Genomic DNA, 18,051 nt, shown 5'->3' with positions numbered 1-18,051 from the left:
GTAATACTTCTGGAGCTTCCTAGAGCCCCTAAGACGTCAAGGTAGGGAGGGGGCGGACTCTTCCGTTTTGAATTTTAAAAAATGTATCAGATAAAGCCATGGCTAAGGCCAAATCTACCACCCAGGGCGTGAGTAGGCTCGCTGACACAGAAGTCAAGGAGGTGTAGGGCCCTCAAGAGGCCGTTTTCAGCCCACTTCTGGCCCAGGTGCCTGTACCGGCTTCAACTCAGGCAAGCTGAAATCAGAGGGAGGGGAGGATGCTCTCTGCAGGGCTCCGCGCGGGCCTCTCCCCTCACCTGGACAGCTCAGCCTCGGAGGTCGCCTCTCCGAGGGCAGCAGAGGCAAAGAGAGCCCAGTGAGATCTCCGGGTCCCAGCAGCGCCCGGAGCACCCCCACTGGGACCCCGGGACGCCTGGGGGGGGCCCGGGGCGCACGGGGGCTGGGCGAGGCTGGCGAGCCGCGCGCGCACCCCCTCCCACCCCACTCGTCCGGCCAGCGCTCCCCACGGTGACTCTGGATTGCAGCAAGCCACTGGCTTTTTACCAAACCGGGAGCTGCAGTATTTTTTTTTTCCCCTTCAGGGAGAATAATTTCAGCCCCCTTCAGCTCGCATGACAATCTTGTGTGACTGGGGCGAGTAGGCGGGTACATTCTTTTACATGGTAATACTGCCCCACCTCCTTTGAACCCTCCTCTAAGCGCCCGGCTTCCTTTTTATTTTTATTTTTTTATTTTTTTTTTTAAATTTACCTCCCTCCCCCAAATTCACCAAAAGGAGGGAGGGGTGGAAAGCCCTTCTTGGTTCTGTCCCTCCCCCCACGCCTCGTTCCCCAGGGAAGGGAGACCCCGAGACGCTTGGTACTTGCCCGCGGCGTGGCTTCTACCCCGGCGCTGGGATGGCCGCGCGGGGCGCAGGGGGCAGCGATCGAAGTGGCCGCCGCCTCTAGGCTGTCGCTCCATGTGCCGGGTGAGCACCGTGGTCGGGTCCCCCAGCGAGCTGCCACTGCCGCAGCTCGAAAGGAATGTCCCTTGTTGTTAAGGACCCTGACTGTTTTACACCAATGATTTGCCACTGCAAAGTTGCTTGCACCAACAACACTTTGTCGTTGATGTTTGGATGCAAGGTAGGATGAGGTTCATGTCTTTTTTAATGCATGCTGCCTCCCTGGAGGGGAACAAACAATTCCTTTTATTGTTTGTTTATGTGTCTGCCTGTTGGGAGAGTGACAGCGCTCAGACTTGCTCTGCTCTCTCTGGGAGCCGGCTGGGTTTGGGGGCCCGGGGACCTCAGTGATGTCCCAGCGTCTGTGGCTGGGTTTGATAACTCGGTGGTGACTCATGATGGGACCCTGATCGCTAATGCACAGAGGCTCCAAGAGCACATAAATCCTCGGAAAGGGACACTTTAGGTGGCTCTCGGCTTGGGATCTCTTTCTATACTTAGCTGGAGACTGGGCTTGTGACAGCTGAGCTGCCAGCTCCTGAACTTGTCACTCCTGAACTCACGCCGACCCGCAGGACCCGCCGTCAGGGTTTGCTGGAGTGGTGGATGGACTTGAGATGACACAAAACGTATCAGTTTGCAATCTGGCACTTAGCAAACTGAGGAGCTTATTTTTATTTTAGACAGAAAAATCTGGAGCCAGGCTCATGTTGCCCCCAGTTGTGTATTTTTCCTCTGAGCTTATACAATCCACTTGAAATCAACACAGAAATGTTATCCAGAGGTGGCGCGATTATTCAGTGAGTTTCTTGTGAATAACTGTCCCACCCCAGATTTTTTGTAAAGGTGATTGGTGTTCCCAAGGAAATGAGGTTTGAAGGTTTTCAAAGCAGGTTACCATTCGTTACTCAGCGTCTGAAACTTTTTTTGGTGGACTCTAGGAGCCGGCACTCCCTGAGAAAGACCTATAGAGCCAGGAATTTGAGCAGTCTTAGCCCCCTAATGGTCTGAGTTCATGTCCCCTTACTCTTAGGTACATACCTTCACTTTTTTTTCATTGTGAAAAATTGTGGTGGTGAGAGGTGGGGGTGTCTTGCCTGTTTGTGTAAAAACACTTTTGTGGCTACTATGGTGACTCTCTAAGGAGAGAGGGGAAGAGAGGGAGAAAGAACGTCACATGAAATAACTGAAAATTCACTTTCATAAGTGACTGAAAGTCACAGGATCTCTTCTGTTCTGAAGGATAACACGAATGACTGCACTGGATGCTAACAAGCACCTTAGGCAGCAGAGTTACTGAAACACACACCGTCAACCTCATGGATGATGCTCAGAGGAGGCGTAGGCTTAATGAAAAAATTGAGAGTCAAAATCATAAGTCTTATACTGGCTGTGCCTAGAGAATCTCCGTTCTCTGACCCTAGGTTTTCTTCTATAAAATGAAAGATATGGATGAGATAATCCTCTACAGCCCTAACATTCTCCTATGAGGTTTTTCAATTAATCATTTAATGGTAAAGTTACTGTCAGAGATATATGTTTTATTTATTTTTTTTTACTTAATTTGATAGGCTATACCTTAGAGTTAGTTCCAGAAATATTGATCATACTAAACAGTAGCCTCATGCTGCTTTTAAAATCGCTGAAAAGGTCTGAGAGTTGTTGAAGGTTTGCGTGTTCATCGCTGTCTGGAAGATGTATGTAATTGAACAGCACCAGTAACTAATTTTTTAGCTCCTTTCCTCCCACAGCTTGTGACCCTTCCCCCATGCATCTAGCTACTCACTCTTCTAATTATATTTCCAGTAGTCTCTTAGCGATGGCTACTGTTTAAAATCCATTCCAATAAATATGAGAATTGCTTTACAGTGCAAAATGATTGTTTACAAAGGTGAATTATTTGCCAGGGGAAATTAAATACAAGCTAATAATCAAATAAGATAAGCTACTGGTGTGTAGAATGTTGTTGAATATGCATTGAACCCAGGACATTCAAAAGAAGACTCTTTTATGTTAAGTTTTCCCTGATTTTCAGATTGTATTGCAGGGAACTGGTATAATTACAAGCACGTTTTCTTTAATGCTGGGGAATTACATTAGTTTAACTTCCTTTAAGTTCTATTCCATTTGGTGTTTCAGTTTAACAAAGTCAAATTTCTGAGAAAACCATGTCAATAGAGTGAAATACCTAAATCATGTGGGTTGGCAGATAATGTTCTTTGGGAAAGAAATCAAACCTCTATGAAAATAAATGAATACTTTTAGAGGGTCTATTCCATTTTATTTTGCTAAGTATGTTTGAATAAGATAATTCTTAAAAGCCTTGTATAATGCGATTGATGATTATATTATAACCTTACTTAACAGATGGTTAATTATTTACTGGCTGATATAAGGTTCCCACCTCGGAATCTTAGATGTGAAAATAATGGAGCTTTCTATTCTAGCCTTTCTCCAGTGGAGTTCTTCAACACTATTTGACACATAACCACAGAACAAAATGTGGGAAAGTGGCATATCCTATAGGCTGGATTTCAAAACTAGATGTATCATTCACTAAGTACATGATTTTTCTAAATCTTAGCTTTTTTCACAGATAAAATGGCCACAGTTAAAACTACCAGATGGCATATTTGTATCTCATTGAGAGAATGCAATTTAAATGAAATACATGCAATGTTTAATAAATATGCATTCATCAAATGATTGATACTTTTATATGGCCTTGGTTATTTTCATAACTTCACTGTGGGGAGTGGGTTCATGGATTATAAGAAGAACCTGTTTACCTCTTTTAGGGTATTTCTTTCAATAAATTGTTCATTTTGCTATGAGCTCGATTATTACTTCTCTGAAGTTATTTGCTCTTTGCTAAGTGTTTATATAAAATGTAGGAGCAGTTTATATATTGGTAAAGCATGCATAAAACAAAAAGTGTTTATAAAAATGAATGAAAAACTGATACCATTGTTCCATGCAACCAACAAATACTTACCAAGCAACCAATAAGATGGTAGACACTGGAGATGTGACAATAAACAGCTTTGTCCCCAAACGGTACTAACTACATTATTTAAGGAAACAAATAAAATGTGGATTTTAGTTGAATCTTTACCAATGAAAGTGGGATTTAAATGGTTGTTGAAGAAAATTAAAAACTCATGGAAGTATGTCAGTATGGAGGCTCCAAAAGTGCATTCATTCCAATATTATCTAGGAAGTTTGAAAATAAGTTTATTAGGATGGATATTTATTTTGTTTCCTGGAAAACAGTTAGTACGACAAAGTCTAAAACCTTGTTTGTGTGTAAGCCAGACTGTTTCAAAAATACTTAAACTATTCTTATTATTCCAAACGGAGTAATGGCTTGCAGGGTGCTGAGTTATTTGAGCTTTCAAGGCAGAAACCCCAAATAATATTATTTTGTCACTTAGCGATCTCCAGAGCCCTACCCTTGCTGCATCCTGGCCACCATTCAGTTTAGTTAACTGACTGTATTACTTATGAATATAAATGTGAAGTATCTTTCTGGGCTAGGCTCTATCCCAGTCTCTGTGATAGACATTGGAGATACAAGCATAAGTATGATGCCATTCCTTTTCTCCAGGAATTACACATCTAATGAGAGAAGGGGTTCTACTTCCTTCCCTAAAATACAGAAACCACAGTCCCACCTGACCTTAAGGTCTCATAAGATAAATTAAGGGACATGAGTTTGAGCAAACTCCAGAAGATGGTGAAGGTCACGGAAGCCTGATGTGTTGCCGTCCATGGGATCACAAAGAGTCTGACATAACTGAGTGACTGAAAAACAACAAGATAAACACAGTTGTTCAAAAAAGTTTTCATATTGCATCAGTTCTCTTTTTGCATCAGTCCGTATGGTATAACCATATAATGCTGCTTATGAGAACGGACTTTGCATGGAAAAGGAGGGCTTCTGAAAGGCTTTTTTCTGCTCATAATAGTTTCTGTGTCATTATCTGAAGGTGAGCGTTAGCTTTGTCTTTGTGTAACTCTGTTTTCTCCACCTGCAAAGATTGAAGTTCTGAATGTCATTTCACAGCAGACTATACTTTGTCTCTCTTTCCTTTACTACATTGCAAGGATCCGCAGCCCCCGTGTGCCCCTTTTCCTTTTTCTCACCATTTCCCAGGCAAGACATAAAAAGATGAGATGTCAGTTTTGCTGATATTTCCTAATATCCTAATACTCCCTAATATTTCCCTAGTTTTTATTATTTCTTAATAAAAGTGCTTTTAAAGTCTTATGTTCTCTGCAATTGTTCCTTGCTTTCTTTAAAACTCAAAGTAAGATTTTATTGATATACGCCTCATACCTTAGGGAACCTCTCTCTTCTCCACAAATAGTCATTGGTTAATATAACAACTCAACAGAATCAAACCATTAAGACCCCGAGGCACATTCAGTGCTTTTAATTTCCTGTCTGATAGATTATGATAGAGAGAAGTTCTTGGAAAAGTTATAGAGTCCTGCAACCTGCTTTTTTTTTTTTCTAGTGAATGTGTAGACATTACAAAAAGTGCTTGACCTCTCAAAGGAAAGGAATCATCTGGCAGAAATCAACCTCTTTCTTGTCGAAATGGTGACTCTCCCCAAAGAAAGAACAATGAGGCTAAGAAAGAGGAATTTAAAAGAAAGAAAATAGAGGAAAAGAGGAAGGAATCAAAAGAAGGAAGAAATTTTTGCTAGAGAAGTAAAAGGAAAGGAAAAAAATAATCCCGCATGATTAAACATTTTCAAAGGTTAGATGCTCTCCTAGATAGTAGGATACTGTCCTTTCCAAGGGTCATTTTTTGCTCCCCACCCCCCAATCTCCATAGTAACCAGACAGAGAAAGTAGGAGACAGAGAGGAAGGAAGAAAAGTGCAAGATGATGAAAAGGCAGAAAGACATTTGGAAAGGGGAGAAAGAGGAAAGGGAACTGGTCTGTGGCCTCTCAACGTCCAGAGGGTGATTTTACAAGCTCCCAAGGTTGCACTCTGTCAGCACCTCTCTGGTGGACAGTTCCCACCAGCCTGTAGGCGTTCCCAAGCCTCTCCCAGACCTCAGTTTCAAGTCTCTGTGGTGGTAAAGTGGTTTTGTTTGCTCATTTGTTTATTTAAACAGCAAATTTTGTTACAAAGAGTGGTGGTCCCAGAGGATGCATTAATCACTATGTCACTGTGTATATTGGTCGTTTGTAGAACAGTTTTTCTTTATATGAATATTGCCAGTGTCTATGTTTGGTATATTCTTTGTTTTTATTTTATAATTTGTGTTCATTAAAATCAATTTAAAAACCATAAAATCAGAAGGAAAACAAATTTTAGAAAGTACTATTGTCTCAGACAACTGGAGATTAAACCTACTAATGTTTTAATGTATATTTTTCTAGTTTCCTGGTACTATTTTTTTTGGTGGTGGGCCACATATATCTTCATTTAAAGAATTTAGTTGTAATCATAGTGATTACTTCTGAATGTTTTAAATGAACATTAGAATTTGTGTATATATTTTAATGGACCTCCCTTGTGGCTCAGCTGGGAAAGAAGCTGGCTGCAATGCGGGAGATCTGGGTTCTGTCCCTGGTTGTGAAGATCCCCTGGAGAAGGGAGAGGCTACCCACCTCAGTATTCTGGCCTAGAGAATTCCATGGACTGTATAGGCCATGGGGTCACAAAGAGTTGGATACAGCTGAGCGATTTTATATATTTTAATAGCTATATAACAGATTAACATTCTTATTTTTGAATATTCGGCCCAAAGATAACATTGTGCTGTATGCTCAGTCACTCAGGTGTGTCCGACTCATTGCAAACCGTTAACTATAGCCCGTCAGGCTCCTCTGTCCATGGATTTTCTAGGCAGGGGGTCTTCTTGACCCAGGGATCAAACCCGGGTCTCTTGATCTCCTGCATTGGCAGGCAGATTCTTTAACCGCTGTGCCACCTGGGAAGCCCAAAAGATAAAATTGTCCCCCTTCCCGCCAATTTTCTACTATCAAAACAAAAGCATATCTTGAGGAATAAATCTTTTTCTTCTCTGAAATTATTTTCTTTGAATAGTCTAAAATAAGTAGAGTTACTGAGATATATTTTGAATCTTTTATGACTCTTGGTGACTGATACTGCTACATTCATTTTAGTGATGGCAAGTTACATTATATGTTATAACATTCCCCAGCTTTAAATAACTCTACCTTGTGGATTTATAAGTAAGAGGTAATCAATTTGTTTCCCTCTGAATAAAGTTGAAACTCTATCAGACTTTGAGTTAATGGAGTGTGAGTTCCCAAAACTACATTGGTGTATTCCAGTTAAAAAATATCTGAAATGCCAAAAATCCAAGTGGTCAAAATGGATACATCAAGTTAACAGCTATTTACACAGTTAAGGCATTCATCCCAGTCTCAGCAGATGTTTCAGATCCTGTTATGTATGCTTTGCAAAAGTCAACTCATTTAATTCTCATTATAATCTTCAGAAATGGGTTATAAGAGTTGTCTCTGTGTTAGACATGGGGAAACTGAGGCATACAGAGTTTAAGTAACTTACCTGAAGTCACATAGCTTTCAAGTAACAGATCCAAAATTTGAGCCCAAATAGTTCATACATACACTCATTTCCAGAATTAACTATGGGGCTCTTTCAAATGGCAACTTCCTCTTAGGACTTATATGTTAGGAGTCAATTTGCAAAAAATTTAATTTATACATTCTCTCCTGGACATAACTCTGAGTTTGAATGCAAAGCACATCTGTAAGAAAATTCAGCTTTATGATAAATGCTTTTTTTTTTTTTGAGAGGAGTGTGATCTGATATACCATATCCTATAGTTTTCATGTTCTCATTTCCCACATAAGGTTACTGACGTATCTAGGAGGTGACTTTCTGATGATCACGCACTGTGTCGCAGAGCCACAGCTGGAAACCGGGTCTCCTAATTTCTAACTCAGTGTTATGTTTATATGCCATGACCTCCAGCTACAAACTAGAAGTTCTGAGAATGAAGGTGAGAGAAGAGAAATTGACAAGTTTTATCTGTAAAAAGTAGGAAAAAATAACACCTTATTTACAGGACTGCCTTAAGGTTTAAGTGATATATCACATGTGAAAACATTTAGCACAATGCCTCAAATGTGGTAAATATTCAGTACATATTTTTGTCTCCTGTTTCATTAAGGCTATTTTGCAGACTAGGGAAAAATTTGGAGACTGTTAATAGTCAACTGAACAGTGTTCTTCAATCAAGCACTTTGAAATTCACTCAAGAGCACATAAGGAGTACTTTAAACACATTGTTAAAGTGTTTTAATGCCACAAAAGACAGAATCAAGAAGTTTATATAATTCACACCAAGAAAAAAACCCCCACAAAAACCTAGATTAAATCTGACCCAGAAAGAGAAAATGAAAAATGAGCTAATGAATGAAAGAGGTCCTGCATGTCCCAAAGAAGCAGGTTGCATAGGCCTTGTGTCCTATTTGACAAAGTATACTTGCCAGTTCAAGGTCCTTTTCAAATTTTATTTTTTAGTAGTCGTTTGGGGAAAGAAACTCTAAATAACAAAAGACAAAGAGGACTAAAGTTATGCAGTCACTAAAATATGTTCGCAAAAAGGAATTTTGAATCATAGAATTTAGAAGATCTTGCAAAATCTCAGACTTATTCTTTATATTTGTTATGAAGCCTTTTACCTTTTACTCACTTAGGGATATTCAAGTAAAGTTCCAAAGTCCATATGGTAAAACCATCTCCAGTCCTTTCTGGATTAAATTACTGCTGGATTCCTTCAGCCTCCAGTACTTAATACTTGAATCTTAACTTTAATGTTCAGTTGCAAATTCAGTTTACCTATCCTATTTGTCTGTCTGAACCATGAGCTCCGTGGGGAAGGGGCCATATCCTATTTATTTAGTATACTACCTAAAAGATCCAGTAAATACACCTGTGCCTATTCCATACAAGGCAGTCAATATATATTTGTTGAATGACTGGGAGAATTATGTGGGTCCTTGTAAAGATTTACTGAATGAGTTTGTTGAAAAATAAGTGGTGTGTTTTTTATTATTTCACTTCTCTTTTTTCTTTATCAGTTTGCCTCTGAGAACCTGTTGTGCTTTCAGACTTCCTAGAACTTTTGTTCCCTGAAACATAGACTAGGCATTACTCAACGTGTTACCCTGGTATGATGGTTAATTTTATGTATGAACTTGAGTGGGCCAGTATGAACTGCCTAGGCATTTGGCCAGTTGTTATTCTGGGTGTTTCTGTGAGGGTGTTTCTGAGTGAGATTAACATTTGAATCTTTAGACTGAATGAAGCAGATTGGGCTTCTTAAAGTGGGTGAGTGGGTCTCATCAATCAGCTGAACATCTGAATAGAACAAAAGGGCTGAGCAAGAAGAAACTTCTTTTACTTGACTGCTTTGACCTGGGATATCAGTCTGTTCTGACCCTGGGTCTCAAAATGAAATTTCAGTTCTTGAGTCTCAGGTCTGCTGGCTTTTAGGTTAGAACTTGAACCACTGACTCTCCTCACCATTAGTTCTCAGGGCTTCAAACTTGGACTAGCACTACGTGTTGGCTCTCCTTGGTCTCCAGCTTGCCAGCTGCACATCTCAGGACTTCTCAGCCTCCATAATCAAATTAGCTGATTCCCTATAGTCAATCTCTTTCTCTCTGTCTGAGAACTCTGACTGATATGCCTGCTGTCTAGGGTGAGATGCCTAGACATGTCACCACTAGTAAGCCATTCTTGTTCAGTAAGTTATGGAGGACCTAATAGATTATAAATATAACATGCCAAGAGGATGTTGTTGCATTTAAGCCTTTTTCTCAGAAGATCATGGATTTATTTCATTATAAATCACAGATTTTAACTCTAGATGTAGTACAGTAGAAATCATTCAATGCTCCTTTTATAATTTTTCCATCCTTATTTGCCTATATGAATGTTCTTTTTAGGCTTATGGACACATTTTACATTGCAGTGATGATTAACTACTCAGTAATAATTTTTCCTATGAAAATTAAATGAGTGGGTCAAATGGAGTAAGAACATTGCCCTAAATTATAGCTTCTAGAAACCTCATAAGTAGCATAATATTTTTAAGCATCATTTTTGTGTATGTGTGTGTAATTCCTAACATAAAATATGTTATTTTTGATGATGTTCCTTATCTTTATTAAAATTTTATCCAAGTTTCTGAGGTGATTTAAAGCATTTTATCTGATGAGCGAGCACACCGAGAATAGTCATAATCTCTAATATGCTGTCTGATGTACTCTGAATGCCTTAATATCCACAGTGTAGACTAAACCAACCAGGAGTTAATATCACTGCATTATATCTCAAATAATGATAGCATTAAATGGTAATTCATGATATCACATTCATAAGCTTTCAAATAATATGGTTGGTAGCTACTAGCATGTATATTGGTTTACTGTCTGAGATTAGAAGACTTTGATTTTCCCCTTGGAATTGTGTCTCCAGCTATTCTCTTTATGTTTTGCAAAAATCTCCATTTTTGAGGAGAGGTAGGTACATCTGACCAGAATCAGTAACTACTTCTCTCCTCCCTATTATATTTAGCATTCTAGTGGGTACCTCATGGTTACTCAAACACAGTAAGATATAGTTGCTGCCTTGAGATGCTTTTGGTTTGACTACTGAACCAGCACTAAGAAACAGACACAGAAAAAACAAGGGAAAGCCACAGAAAAAGTCACCAGGAGGCCCAATAAACACAGAAGTTTGGGTTAGGTCTTATTGAATGTTCATGCACAAGGTTCTGTTCTAAGGACTTCACATAAATAAACTCACATGCTACTCAAAATAGCTCTATGAAGAAAACCATTAATCCCTGTGTGATATCATCTCTTCATATGTACAGCTAACATCAAATGAGGGTCCACAAAATCATTTATATTTTAAAAGCAGTTTTATACCTCAACAGGAAACCCTGCTACAGACAATGAGGTTGTCTGAGAGGACCAACAAATCAATGATTACCTTTGGGACATTAGAAAAGACTTTTTTTGGAGATAATAATTGGCTTTAAACTCAAGTCTACTCTTGATATCTGTGATCTAGCTCTTCTTTGGTGGTGTTGAAAGAACATGACAGCAGAAGATAATGATGTGACATTTAAGGTGTACCTTCTCCCTGGGTGGAAGAAGGGAGAGAGGAAGAGGAAGAGGGGGGAAGCACATTAGACTAGATGCTATTCTCAGTTCAGTTCAGTCGCTCAGTCGTGTCTGACTCTGCAACCCCACGGACTGCAGCACGCCAGGCTTCCCTGTCCATCACCAAATCCTGGAGCTTGCTCAAACTCATGTCCATCGAGTCAGTGATGCCATCCAACCATCTCATCCTCTGTCGTCCCCTTCTCCTCCCACCTTCAGTCTTTCCCAGCATCAGGGCCTTTTCCAATGAGTCAGTTCTTCCCATCAGGTGGCCAAAGTGTTGGAGTTTCAGCTTTAGTATCAGTCCTTCCAATGAATATTCAGGACTGATTTTCTTTAGGATGGACTGGTTGGATCTCCTTGCAGACAAAGGGACTCTCAAGAGTTTTCTCCAACACCAGAGTTCAAAAGCATCAACTCTTCTGCACTCAGCTTTCTTTATGGTCCAGCTCTCACATCTATACGTGATGACCATACATGATATTATCTATACATGAAAACCATAGCTTTGACTAGACGGATCTTTGTGGGCAAAGTAATGCCTATCCTGTCATCTGGGTAAAGCAGAGAGATAAGCTAAATCTGGGTGAGTTAAACCTGAGTGTGCCCTTGGGGAGGCAAACAGATGTAGGAAGTACATCCTGAGTGTAGAGATTGATATTTGAAGGTGTCCTGTGATTGGACCATTAGCTTTGTGATGCTGGGGAAACTCCTTCAGTTCTCTGAGCTTTCATTTCCTCATCTATGCAATGGAGATGACCTATTTAATGAGTTCGTTATACCAGTCAAATGAGAAAGCAATTAATATTCCTGGCATATTGTAGCCATTGAATAGATGTGGGCTTTACCAACAAAGGTCTATTTAATCAAAACTATGGTTTTCCTGGTAGTCATGTACAGCTGTGAGAGTCAGACCATAAAGAAGGCTGAGCTGAAAAGAACTGATGCTCTAAATTGTGATGCTGGAGAAGATTCTTGAGAGTCCCTTTGAAGAGCAAGGAGATCAAACCCATCAATCCTAAAGGAAATAACTCTAAATATTAATGGAAAGGGCTGATGCTGAAGCTGAAACTCCAATACTTTGACCTCCTGATGTGAAGAGCTGGCTTGTTGGAAAAGACCCTGTTCATGGGAAGGATTGAAGGCAAAAGGAGACGCGGGCAGCAGAGGATGAGATGGTTAGATAGCATCACCGACTCAGTGGACATGAGTTTGAGCAAACTCCGGGAGATAGTGGAGGACAGAGGAGCAAAGAGTTGAACATGACTTTACAGCTGAACAACAACATATTTCAGTTTCAGATGTTAGTTTTGTTCCTTTCCTTGGGAAGATGCCATCCCTTCCCATCTCACTTTTGTTCATATGAGCATAGTGTGAAAAAGCCTAGAAAGGGGCTTTTTCACTCTTACATCTAGGATTCAAGAAAAGGAAAGAAATACTTACTGTGTAAACCAGAAGAGATATGAGCTATAATCAACCCACACTTACTGAGTGTCCACTGTGCCATCATTTTTTTCTAGGAAGATTTTATTTATTATCTCTAGTGTATTATAACATGCATAATCCATTTTCTCCTGTGAGAAGTAGTTCTGGCATAACCTTCCTTCCATGTTTTTACCTCAGAGAGTCTGTGAGAGACTGTTCCCAACCCCCAAAGGCCCTTCCATGTGAGCACAGAATGGATAATGTGTGTGTGTTCTCATAGCTGTTGCTCCCTGAGATATTGGTGCTTGAAGGTATTAAGTAGATAACCCTGTTCCTAACATTTATTGCCTAAGAAAGTTTTGCTTTATGTACCAATAAACCATATTTTCTTTCTTTAAAAGACCAAATGACCATCAGGAGGAAAGGCTCCTTGGAATTCTGCAGCCTGCCTAATTCCCAAATAAACCTTCCTTGAGTTCTGTAGAATGAAAACATTTTTTCTCTGTGCTTGAGCCTTGTGCATTGCCCTTTGCTGGAGCTATTTCCTCAGCAAATTGCTATGGTTGGTCTCTCAAGCCAGAGGGAAGAAAAAGGTTTTATAATGAAAATGCTGACAGGTTCTTATCTACAGCAGTATGAGTAGGGAAGCTATGATCTCATTTATTGTAGTAACCGGATGCCTGTTTTGGCTGAAGGGAGATCAGGCACTCTCCAGAGCTCTGGGGTTTTGAGTCTTTATCTTGAAAAGTTGGCAATGGAAAAAAAAAAAAAAAAACTGTAGAGAAATAGGAAACCAGGGCTATGCAAACTGCACCTTGTTCTTCCGTTAAAGTACTAAGTTGAATTCCAATAAAGTTCTCAGATGAAGATGGTCAGAGGGTTTAAGAGGCTAGAAATGGGGACTGTGTATTTGCTTGCTCTGTGCCAGTCTTACTATTTGTAATGGTTTTATCTGACTATTTAGAAAGAAACTTTAACCTTGGCCTTATTCATATTTCAAAATAAGAGTCATCATCATTATGGGGACAGAATTCTGAAATGAGTTATCTTTTATTTCTCAATATAGCAGCTGTATGAAGCTGATAATTTATAGAGGAGGAAACTGAAGCATATGGAGTTTAACATTTTTTCACTACAGATGTTCGAGTATCTGGCTGGAGATTTTTTCCAAGATATTATTCAGGTGATAATAATATCACCAAGATATAATTCAGGTGATCAAATAACTTGTTGAAAATGGACTGGGGATTCTTTTAGTCTCTTTCATATTTATACTTCCTAAATGACACTGTGCCTTGCCCAGAGTCACGAAGTACGTAGTGGTGGTCCTGGGATTTAAGCCTGGGTTTCTGGTCACAAGCCCAGGGAAAGACTCTCTTTTCTGTGTTTGTCTCTCCCTAAGCATTTCCTAGGGACTGACCATGCTTCCAAAGCATTCAACTAAGATATTTCTGGGATCCTGCCAAGAGCAGAGGGCAGAACTGGTGCTTGTCCCTGAAAGCCATTTATATGATCAAAATGAGTATGTGTCACCTACATTGAATCTTGAAGGGCTGAGATGTATGGTACATGAACTCAGCAAATATGTACCAAGTAAAGAAAATCGTCTCTGTGCCGTGAAGACAGGGAAGGATTTTAGACAGTAAGGACAGAAGTAGAGTTGAGTGACTTTCAGATAATTGTCCCTTACCTCCTGTAATTTCTAACCTCTTGTAGGTAGCCCCTAGCCTGGAAATGCAATATGTTTTATACTCCTGGAATAGGTGGAAGTGAGGGTATATAGATAAGCGAAATGAAGACATTGCTGGTTCTTCTTTTTTTTTTTTTTTTAATTTCCCATTAAGAATTCCAGGGCTGTGTTATCATACCTTCCTCTTTTTTTTTTTATTTTTTTTTATTTTTAAGTCACTCAGTTGTTTCCAACTCTCTGTGACCCCATGGACTATACAGTCCATGGAATTCTCCAGGCCAGAATACTGAAGTGGGTAGCCTTTCCTTTCTCCAGGGGATCTTCCCAACCCAGGGATTGAACCCAGGTCTCCCACATTGCAGGTGGATTCTTTACCAACTGAGCTATAAAGGAAGCCCATCACACCTTCCTACTTCCAGTTAGATCAGTTTCAAGTATAGTTCCATTATCAGATACTTTCAAGGTTAAGCCAAGAAACTCAACAAAAATTTGCATGTGTCAAAGCTCTGCTACTTCTGTCACAGGGATTTCTAGATGCAGTAATATCCTTGAAAGATGAAAAGCTTCATCTCCATGTAAAGATAGTCTAGGTAGTAGCCTTTTTGAGTTCTAAGGAAGCAAAGAAAAATGGCTTAAAAAGTTGATTTCAGATAAACCAACTTTCTATGAACAAAAAAACCAAAGTCTAAACATTTGCTTGCATGACCATATTTGGAGGCTTAGCTGATTTTTAGATGTTGCCAGACCCATGTGCATATTTTTCATTCCACTCATATGGAAGATAATTCTTAAATTTTATGACCTAAAAGGGCAACCTTAGCTGTTTTATTTTACTCTAGCACAGCTAGGTGTTCTGAATTTGAATGAGCAACTGGCATCGGTATGGAAGTCTTTTTTATATACATCCTTAGAGAAGAGATCTACCTGGCAAACCTTAATGTTTCTTTTGCAGTTGTTGGTTAATGTGTCCTCTTTGCATTTAATTGATGACATTTTATTTCACGTCATTTCTCTCTGAAACAGTTTAGGAGAACTGTGTAGCAACTTCAGTTTCAATGCAACCAAATTTGAGCAAATGAAGAGATAATGAATGGATTGAAATAGATTTACAGAGGTTCAGCTTTTCTTTTTTTTTTTAACTAGGTACATATCAAGATTACTTCCTGTCTTGGAAGGAAGATTTGCCAAAATTAGTTTAGTCAGTCTCAGAGTATTAATGTTAAGGATTTGATGTTGTGCCTCATAGATGATAGTTCTGAAGATCGTTTATTAGCAGTCACAGATTCAGTTCCACTCTTTTAATCTAATTCCTGTCAAGCTGTAGTGAACTTATTAAGGTATTCCAATATGCCGTTCAGAAGCTATTAGTGAAATGGTTCACATGGTGTGTCTAGAGTTGTATTGTTGTTTAATTGCTAAGTCAGGTCTGACTCTTTTGTGACCCCATGGGTTATAGCCTGCCAGGCTGTTATGTTCATGGGATTTCCCAGTCACAGTCAAGAATACTAGAGTAGGTTGCCATTTCTTTCTCCAGGAGATCTTCCTGACCCAGGCATCAGACCTGTGTCTCCTGCATTGGCAGGCAGATTATTTACCTCTGAGCAACCCAGGAAGCCCATGTCTTCAGTTGCTTACCTTCAAGTGAATAATCCTAAAGTTTTGAACAGTTTGAAATTTGTGCCTTGCATGCAGGCTGGCAATTCAGAGCTCTCAAGTCACTTTATACCTGCTGTTGACTATGAATCATCTAGCCTATTGTACTGCTATTTAATGATTGCATATAAACATTCTACTTCCCTGCCCAGGAAGAACATTGTTAGTTTATTTTGTAAGTAAATTAAATATTTATCATCTTCTATACTTACCCAGTGCCTTACAATGGTATGGGTTCTAAGTGGGGAGGAGATCAAATAAATTTTAATAGCATGGCTAATCCCTCCTTATCCTCAGGACTCTTGTGTCATCTCTTGTGGAAAATATTCCTGGCCAGCACATCATCTGTCTGCTCCCATGGAGTTGTGAATTTCTTTCTACCATATTGAGCTGAATTGTCACAAGGCTGTAAATACCACAAGGTGTCAGAGACTGGGGCTTAACATTTGGAACACTTAGTTAGTAGTATGGTGCTTGCAGCATATACTAAATGCTCGATATATGTTTATGGAATAAATGGTTTATGTAATCTTTATGTTGAATTTTTTACTAAAGAGAGCTACTATTAATTTCAAAGAGGAAGGATGTGTCCTAGTTTTGTTAAAGCTTTTCTCACTTCTCTCAAAATGACATCCATCATATTTTATTTTTAGGGTATTTTTAGCTGCATATAATTTCTACTGAACTTCTCCATTTCAGGGGAAAATGAGGTACTCAACTAATATAAGTTGAATGAACAAATAAATAAATCTCATTTTCTAACACCAACAGCAAGAAGTTAGTTGAAAAGTACTTGGTAAGGAAATGGATGGATAAATGAATGACTGTAAACATAACATCCCACGGTAAATTTATTTTGTGAGTTAGTTGGAATCCATCTTATAACAATTTACCGTTTCCTAACAGCTGGAAGGGATTTGTTTTTGCTTTTATTGCTTATAAACTGACACCAGTTTTCATCTCTCTGACAGCCTCAGAATCCAGAGTCTGTCTGTTGTCTTTACTAGAATTGAATGATTGGTCACAGGGCCTTTGAGATGACCTGGTCCTGTCCTTTTTGGGCATGAGGCCTGGCTTCAGTGCTGCCACGGGGTCTGGCAGTCTTGGTGCTCTGGGAAAGGAGATCACTGGAAATGTTCCCTCTGTGTGGCCAGCTTCTCAGCACCAGTGTTTTCTCCATCCCAACTAAAGCAGAATTGTCAACCCCTGTGTCCATCCTTCTGAATGAAGTCAGTTAAAGGTAGTTTATCTTCCATTTATTAGCTGAATCGCTTTGAATGCTTCCTTCCCTTTAAGGAATTGTTCTGGCCAACTAGGCAGAGCTGCTGAAGACTGTTGCTAAGGGCAACCAGCTAAGAAGTTCTTAATTTAACTCGCAGGCCACCTCGGATATTTTCTAGATGTGAGTTTGTGCACACGTGTGCATGCTCGCGTGCCTGCTTAAACAGATGCATATGTAAATGAGTCATTACCTATAGATTTATGGTAAGCAGGGCTTCTGCACAGAAGAGCCATTCAAGAAGAGGAAAATTAACTAATTAATTAGGAAGGGCTTTGCTCAGTAGCGGTTAAACCATCTGAATATTAAAATGCTCCATGTTTTAAAATCTTTATACTGGTATGAATTCTGGAAATCTAGCTTGCACACTCTGTGAGGGCCATGGGCCTCTTCTACTCATGTATCACTCTATTCCTACCATCCAGCATGATACCTGGCACACAGGAGATGTTGGTTAATATTTTCTGTATAAATGAAGGAATGACTGTCGAAATAGTAGTCCCACTTTATCAGTAAATAATTGGATACAAAGAAATAACTTTCCACAGATTTAAGAAGAGAAATAGACTAAGCTAGGCTTCAAACCCAGGTCTGTCTAACTCTGAAAACTGTACTCTGAAGCGTTGCTTCTTTTCTTAAATATACTTTGCCGGACACAAGTCTAGACACTTTATGCCTTAAGAACTGGCACTTGCGGAGATACTGTATCATAGCAGTGAAGAGGTGAATTTGAAAATTCAGAAGATCTGGATTGAAAACTCGGCTTCCATCATTTATTGATATTAGGAAAATGGGCAAGATGTTTAATATTTCTGAAGGCTAGTTTGCAGGTGCCAAATGGAGATACTAGTGACTTATTTAAACACATA

At 39.5% G+C, this 18,051-nt stretch overlaps 1 protein-coding gene across 1 annotated transcript in view; it reads left to right on the top strand.

Annotated features, from left to right (window-relative positions):
* Positions 1 to 1,022: 1,022 nt before the first annotated feature.
* Positions 1,023 to 18,051, top strand: part of DLG2 (discs large MAGUK scaffold protein 2) — a 1,427,929-nt gene continuing 1,410,900 nt past the window's right edge. The window contains exon 1 of the mRNA XM_068976931.1: positions 1,023 to 1,124. Within this exon, the coding sequence (XP_068833032.1) occupies positions 1,023 to 1,124 (102 nt within the window). The remainder of the gene's footprint in view (positions 1,125 to 18,051) is intronic.

Source organism: Capricornis sumatraensis, chromosome 8, assembly GCF_032405125.1.
Source record: "Capricornis sumatraensis isolate serow.1 chromosome 8, serow.2, whole genome shotgun sequence".
Taxonomy (NCBI): Eukaryota; Metazoa; Chordata; class Mammalia; order Artiodactyla; family Bovidae; genus Capricornis; species Capricornis sumatraensis.
The sequence above is the reverse complement of the archived record's forward strand: the minus strand, read 5'-3'. Positions and strand labels throughout refer to the sequence as shown.